Below are 7,907 nucleotides of genomic sequence, written 5' to 3'. Positions count from 1 at the left end.
CCCTACCTGGTGCGCCAGCTGTCGGTGTTTTGAGTCCGACCGCACACTCGGGGTTGCCCCTCGAGGTGTTTTTAGGAGTAGGTCGGTGTCGCCGACTGTAGCAAAATGGTTCGTGCCAGACGCACGAGGGACAATGGACAGTGTTTACAGGTTCGGGTCGCTTAGAGATGCGTAACACCCTACGTCCTGGTGAGGATGCTTTGTGTAATGGGTTACAAGGTAGTTCTCTAAAGCGAGAACGTAGAGAGTTGAGGTGGATGGCTGAGTAGTGAGATCGATCAATCTGAAGGGGTGCTCCCCGGGCCTTATATATTCGACTGTGGGGCAATACATGTGGATATGATAACAACGTGCGCCTAAAAGATAGTGAACTGTTTGAGTCTATCTTCCTATGATTCTGCCAACCTATCCTCGCCTGGTTCCGCTGCATGGGGCTCCAGCGCGGGAAAGTCAGATCTTCTGTTGTGGTTTCTTGCTCAACGCTGCGGGGCCGTCCGGTCTTGTACCGATCCGACCTTACGTCGATCTGCTTTACTGATTGTCCCTCCCTAGGCCCATGAAGGAATGACCTTACGATTTATTGGGCCCTTGGGCCTTTCGTGAGGTCTTTTACCCTTCCAGTAGACCCGGGAGATATCTGTCCCCCACAATTTAGTCCCGGTTGGTACCGCTGACCATACTAAATGGTCTTTCATGAGCCAGCACAAAAACAAACCGTCCCTTTTATATATAGTCACATGCTGTGTGAAAGGATCAAGATAGTCAAGAGATAGACTAATATAAAAATTTCTCCATTTCACATCTTATGCCTAATAGTATTTTCTATCTTACGTGTAAAAGTTTTGCACGCCAGGTAAATATAAAAAAGTAATTGCCAAAGATAAATGCATAATGTAAAGAGAGGGTTAGGAGCTCAATGATGTTTTTTGAGGTGCCAGAGAGTCGATAACCGCTACTAGTTCTTATTGGAGCACGCCTACACAAAGGCATAGCGACTGAACGAGGCAGTTCCATGCAACAAAGGAGTTCGTCTTTAGCGTACTGAACCAGTGTGTCATTGTACGGATAACCGTGTAGGTGTCCCTTGTACTAGACATATCAATTCAACCACTAGACCCTAGCTATGTACTATTGGCTGCAACTGCAAGAAAGCACATTACAAGAACTCACTAGATGTACCCAGCAAACTTTCTAACACCAGATCCAATGCGCTCTAACTGTAGGTTTGTAACGGTTTTTAGTGGATCCTTCACTAAACCAATTCCTAACTAAAATAATAAGCAAATAACCACTAGTTAGGACTAATGTTAGTGACCTCTCTCGAACCCTAAAAAAATCAAAATTATTGTCCTTGGGCTAGTTACTTTTTTATAAATATAAATAATAAATATGGCGAGAGTCATGATGTAGCCACACAATAGGGTTCTCAACTAGCATAAACATAAGTGCTCCCACTATCAGTGGACTAGCACAATAGATGCTCAAACGTACTCCCTCTATCACATAAAGAATGTCGTTTGTCTTTTTTATATCAAATTTGACCGATCCGTTTTATTAAAAAAAATCATAATTATCATTTATTTTCATTCTAATTTAGTTTATTATATAATTTACTTTAATTATGAACTGATTTTTTTCTATATTTTCATAACTATTTTGAATAAGATGAGCAGATTAAATTTGTTGTCAAAAAAATCAAACGACAATCTTAGGGAGTACCAAAAAAAAATCAACACACGTGCATATGGAATGTAATTCTTGAATTTAAATTTTGTCAGGTTTGAGCCTCAGTTACTGCCCACAGTCGCCACAGATAGACCTCCAGTACCAGTCACACACGCGAACGCGACACTCGCAAAGTCGCAAGCGGGTCGCAATCAAGGCTGCTCCCCTCTATCTCCGTGTTCGCCCCTCGGTTCACCACCCGCCGCCGCCGAGACCTCCTCCTCGCCGGCTACTCCTGACCCCATAAAGGCAGCGCTCGGAGGTGGCCCTCTGTCGGGTGGAGTGGTGGACACATCCGCGCCCATGGCCAACCGCGGCGCTGCGGCCGGCAAGCTCACCGTCGCCGAGACATTCTCCAACCTCAGGGAGCAAGGCAAGGTGCGTGCGTTTGAGGCTTCACGTTCGTGCTTCGCTTCGTCGCAACCCTTGGGGGCCAATTCACCCGAGCACCCACATTTCTCTTGCTGTTCCTGATTGAGTCGCAGGGTTGGATTGCTGGCGTCGTGGTGGCCGATACCCAATGTTGGTCCCGGTTGGTTGCAGGGAATACCTAATTTTGGTCCCATTTAGTTGCAAGGAAATGGATTAGGGCTTTGGAACAATCTGTGTATTCCTTGCATGAATTGTCCAATTCTAGTGGTTTTATGTCGAGTACACATCGTGCTGGTTTAATTTCCGTAAAAATCTAGCCTGATCTTGCACAATAGTGGCTGCTGGCTTGATGTGCACATTGATCCATCTTTGTCCGTAGCATTTTTAGGTTCCACAGTGTTCATTCTCAACAAAGGTAACTGCATTAAGAAATTTGTATCCAGAGTAGCGATAACATGCTAAGCAGAGACCAATCTTTAGTTGCAGGGATCTTGCGTTGTACTCCATTTCAAATTCTGTGTTATTTTGTCTTTTCTAGATGCATACCTTATTAGCTTTTGTTATGCACTTTGATATATGGTATGTCTAGATATATAGCAAAAACTATGTACCTAATAAAGCAAAAACGACTTACAATTTGCAATTGAAAGAGTTTGGTGCAGATCAGTTCATTCATATGGTTAACTAAAACATTGTTTTGCAATGTAGCACAGAGTGGAGTTTGAATATAGGTGTGAGCATGGGTAAACTGTTGTAGATAGCCTTATTTGGCAAATAGTCTTTTGGTGTAAGGATTTAGAAAATACTCCAGTGGACCGTGGGTCCAACCGGTCGCCCTTGTTCAACCCTGATTGCTTAAAAGTGTTACACGGGAAAATCACTTGTCAGAGAGGGAGGGTGGAGCCACAAACCAAGGAGCCGCACAGATGCCGACATCAATACACTTATGTTGTGGAGAGGAGCCGCATCTTGTAATGTCTTATTTTGTTTAGATGCCACACAGTAGTATCCCAGCCATGGGCGCATGGATGGGGATTTGGACCCAGGGTTAATGGAATTTAATTCCCAGATTTAGGGGGTGTATGGTACTGCTCATGGTTCCAGCTTTAATCTAAAGGTGTAGTTTATAATAGAAATTTTAATAGTTTTAAAAATAATTTAAATCTAAATAATAAATAAAATGACTTATCTAAATGCCTTACAAGGGTCCACAACTTCAAAACTATACGATTTTATAGAGCACCTAATGATCTGCTCTATCAATTTCACTAAGGCCCCGTTTAGTTCTAATCAGTCCTAGGACTAAAGTTTAGTTATAGGACTAAACTTTTAGTCCCTACTTGTTTGATTCTAGGGACTAAACAAATTCTATAAGAGAAGGAAAAAAATCTGGTTTAGTCCCTTTTAGCCACCGCTTAGGGACTAGGGATTAAACTGATTTAGTCTCTCCTTATGGCAAATTAGAGACTAAAACGAAGAGACTAAAATTAGACTAAAAATTAGCCCTGTAACCAAACACCCCCTAAATTTTCTGGCGCTGGATCTGTCCCAGACAGGACCTTAATTTAAGCTGACAGTCTAACCTGGGAAATTTTCAGAGTGCATTCATCCCGTTCATCACTGCTGGTGATCCTGACCTGGCAACCACATCAAAAGCATTGAAGATTCTCAATTCCTGCGGTTCGGATGTTATAGAGGTTGGCGTACCATACTCGGATCCACTGGCTGATGGACCAGTTATTCAGGTAAGTCGTGATGGCCTTTTCTCTCAGCAGCTGCAACATAGTATGTTGTCTGATACAGATTTTACATTTTTAGATTGACATCATTTCAGGCTTCTGCAACACGGGCGCTTAAGAAAGGCACTACACTCGATTCTGTCATAGAAATGCTGAAGGGGGTTACACCTGAGCTTTCTTGCCCCATTGTTCTTTTCACATACTATAATCCAATTCTGAAACGTGGTGTGGGAAACTTCATGTCTTTTATCAAACAAGCTGGCATACATGGTAAACTCCCATTTTGGTTGTTTCATATTGTCTATTACTATAAGGGGCCATTTGGATCTATTCATTTTGGAGAAATTGGAATTTACTTAATAAAGTAGTCTATTTAGCTTGAAATTTGACATTCCATACCTCTCCAAAGCTCATATATAAATCTATCTCAAATTCATGTATGATAAATAATTTTATGTACCAATGAAATATGTTTCTACTCTTCAACTTATAAGATTCTCTTCAGCTCACTCCTCTATATTTAAAATGTAGCACATAAATATCTTCCACATGTTGCTAATAATAGTATACAAATATATATTTCGTATAAAACCATATTAGCTTAATTGATCTTTGCCTAAATTACTATTAGGTCCTGTTTGTTTCCTTTCATTTTGAGGAATTGGAATCTTACTAATAGAATAGTCTATTTTTTTAGAATGTGACATTCCACCACTTTCCAAAGTTATCATATAAGCATATCTCAAATTCATGGGGTGAGAGATGAAAATTGATTCTATAGATTTACATGCTATTTTTCCGATGTACAACTTATAGCACACTTCTACTTGCTTCGCTATAACATAAATGTAATATATAACTATCTCTCTCATATGATTTAGGATAATATACAAATATATTTTATATATAAATATATGAACTTAATTAGTTTTGTCTAAATTATAATTATTAAAATGGAATTCAATTCCAACGAAACAAACGGGACCTTATTAGAATGGAATTCAATTCCAAGGATCGAAACGGGGCGTAAGTGGTGTCTTGTTGTTCTTGCATCTTCCATTTATCAAATATGATTCACGCTTAGTTTCTGTCATTTTGTTGTTCCGTCAATAAGATCTTTGTGTTACACTTTTTATATGTCGCAGGACTTGTAGTGCCTGATCTTCCCTTGGAGGAGACAGCGTTGCTGAGGAGCGAGGCCATTATGCACAACATAGAGCTGGTTCATACCCACTCTCATCTTTGCATGCACCACTTGCACAAAGTTTGTTGCGTACTTGTGTTGCTATCTGGGTGCTAACTAAATTCTTACTCGAGATGGGACCTATCAAATCTTCAGATTGGGCTCTGCCCATTCCAGACCTGCAAATATACACAGTTGCAAAAGATCTTCTGGGCCTTTGCAGCAACCCAGCCCTAGAAGCGGGTCTAGCTACTTGGGCTCACACATGTCAACAGGGTTTGTCCAGTCCACTAAATTCAGGATAGGTTACATCAAGGCCTTTTTTTTATTTCTTGTAACCTGGTTTGGTACCACACCGAATAGCTTTGCTTATTAATCATGGTGGACCAATCAACAGAATAGATATCTTGAGTGTAATGTACTTGGTATTTTTATAAAAGCTTCCTTTATCGAAAAAAATCTTGAGTATCAGCCATATACCATTTTTTTTTGCATGATTGCTTGCAGGTGCTGCTTACAACGCCAACCACGCCAACAGATCGGATGAAGGGAATTGCACAAGCTTCAGAAGGATTTCTCTATCTTGTGAGTATCCAGAAGATCCCAATTATTTTTCTAGTTGAAAGCTCCAGGCATAGTTTATATATTCTGGGGTCTCTTCGATGTCTGCACTAGTTAATAGTTTTTTCTCATCCTGAAATAGCACATACCAGATAAGCATTAATATCATGCCTCTACATTAATGAAATGTTATAGCGATTTTTTTGTCTCTTGCTTGACATCTATTTTCTAGAAAAAAAATAAAGGAAATTATTTAGATTTTTAAGTAAAAAATTATGCCACCTGGAAGAAACGCCTAGCCTTTCTGTTTCACCATCATTTTTAGACTTAAGATCTTGAATATATATATTTAAGGTTTAGTGGCATTACTAACCTGTGCGTTATGCAGGTGAGCGCTGTAGGGGTTACAGGTGCACGCTCAAATGTAAACTTACGTGTAGAACACCTTCTTAGGGAGATCAAGAAGGTTAGTAAACTATAACCTGTTTGTCGTCAGTAAAGAGTGAACGAGTTTTAATGCACCAGCATGGCTAGAGAAATTTGCGTTCAAGAATGGTTATGAGAAAATTCCTGGTATGCCATCAGATTTTATACTCATCCCTTGTGTGCCACTGAGTGACATATAGGTATATTTTTTGGTGTCTATGACATGTGGGGCCAGTGGCATACAAATGGTTATCTTCCTGGCTTTACAGGTTACAGACAAACCGGTAGCTGTTGGTTTCGGTGTATCGACTCCAGAGCATGTGAAACAGGTGGACCAGGCTTTCTCCTAACTTTCTTGTTATGCATGAGGTCTGTCTAATGGTATCCGTGTTACACCCTTTTGATACCTTGATTGGTAAGCAGATCGTGGGCTGGGGAGCGGACGGTGTGATTGTTGGCAGTGCGATTGTGAGGCAGTTGTGTGAGGCTGCTACTCCTGAAGAGGGTCTGGAAAGGCTCGAGGAGTACGCCAGGAGTATGAAGGCTGCTATGCCGTGAGCTGATCTCACTCCCCGTCACAGGCAAGGTAAATAGAACATGGTTTTAGCAATATTCTGGGCATGGGTTTGGCATCCAGAACTCATCTTAGTGCTGTACGGGTCGTTCTCGGGTGGTGAGAACGAAGTCTGGCTTTGCCTATAATAGAAAAGGGTTAAACTGAGTTAGTGCGACATTTTGATGGAAAAGCGAGTGATTGCGAGATATCAGTTCATGCTTATTGGCAGATCCTTTTTTTTTTTTTTTGCTGAAAGATGGAAATGTTAGGGATGAGGTTGCCCTGGCCTCTTGAGAGGATAGGAATAAGAGAGGATAAGTTCGTTATGATTTATATGGCTTTCCGCTTGAACCCCACCAGCTGGTGTCCATGGGGATGCGGGCAGAGCAGTGTCTGATTGGCTGCACTGAAAATGACATTACCTTCAGACAATTCGCCTTGCTCTCTTCTGGTTCTGGAGTACTACTTTCGAGGTCCGTCAGACTGGGTCACAAGATGATCCCAAACGGCCCCAGATGCTGGGTTTTTGGACAACGGAAAGTCGATTCTGACCTCTGTTAATGTCGGCCACTCATGGGTCATGACCAAGCCATGTTTATGGTCAAATCAGTCCCGGATGCTAACACGCTTCTCTAATCTCTATCTACGGGGACTTTTTCCGGTGCTTATCGTATCATTATCATGCATGTTACTGGTAGTTACATGTTGTCTGAACAGATTCTTTAGCTCTGCCATGGCAGCATGAAGTGTATCTGGATGCGAAGAAGCAGTGTTGGTATTGAACTGTCCATGTACGAGTAGTTTGTTGCTGTGCTTTGGCGGGTGAACAGCTAGGATTGGATAGGCTCTAGTGCCAGCCGAGCCGCCAGGGCCCATGAAAAGTCAATTGTTTGTAGGATAAACATGTGCGTTTTGACTCCGGCGTCTGCTTGGGTTCTTATCGAAACATACGGCTTCGAACCTGGCACATGTTTGGGCATCTAACTTCCACATATAGCATGCAAACGGAAATTGAAAAGGAATTTAATTACCTGGGCTGGTCTCATGTCGAGACCGACTCTAACCAACAGCGTGCAAACTAGGATTGGCAATGGGTCTGATTCAGCCGGTGAAGCAAAAAACCCGTTCACGATCGTACCAGTGAAATCTACCTAAATCCACGCAATTCCAAACCCACACTCGAACACATCGGGTTCCGGGTCATACGTAGGTCTTTAATTAGTTTACACTTTTAAACAATAATTCAACGATAAGTAATTAAATACAAGTAATAATTAAGTTATATTGGTGGATTTAAGTCGTCCCACATTGATAAGCAACAAAACATTTACTTATTCAAAATAAT

The 7,907-nt window shown here is 41.4% G+C and overlaps 1 protein-coding gene across 5 annotated transcripts; it reads left to right on the top strand.

Annotated features, from left to right (window-relative positions):
• The first annotated feature begins 1,801 nt into the window (after positions 1–1,801).
• LOC103644181 (tryptophan synthase alpha chain, chloroplastic) lies at positions 1,802–6,989 on the top strand. 5 transcript variants are annotated; one of them, XM_008667376.4, is made up of 9 exons: positions 1,837–2,103; positions 2,211–2,247; positions 3,696–3,842; positions 3,916–4,106; positions 4,982–5,058; positions 5,527–5,604; positions 5,969–6,046; positions 6,207–6,335; positions 6,430–6,989. In XM_008667376.4, exons 3-9 carry the CDS (start codon positions 3,826–3,828, stop codon positions 6,562–6,564), a joined length of 705 nt encoding a protein of 234 aa, XP_008665598.1. In that variant the 5' UTR covers positions 1,837–2,103; positions 2,211–2,247; positions 3,696–3,825; the 3' UTR covers positions 6,565–6,989. The 5 variants fall into 5 exon arrangements, 4 of the variants coding, with proteins under 4 accessions (XP_008665597.1, XP_008665596.1, XP_008665598.1 ...); XM_008667375.3 differs by lacking the exon at positions 2,211–2,247 and having other exon boundaries at positions 1,802–2,103; positions 3,932–4,106; positions 6,276–6,335; XM_008667374.3 differs by lacking the exon at positions 2,211–2,247 and having other exon boundaries at positions 1,802–2,103; positions 3,932–4,106.
• The last annotated feature ends 918 nt before the right edge of the window (positions 6,990–7,907 follow it).

This window comes from Zea mays, chromosome 1, assembly GCF_902167145.1.
Source record: "Zea mays cultivar B73 chromosome 1, Zm-B73-REFERENCE-NAM-5.0, whole genome shotgun sequence".
NCBI classification, from domain to species: domain Eukaryota; kingdom Viridiplantae; phylum Streptophyta; class Magnoliopsida; order Poales; family Poaceae; genus Zea; species Zea mays.
The sequence above is the reverse complement of the archived record's forward strand: the minus strand, read 5'-3'. Positions and strand labels throughout refer to the sequence as shown.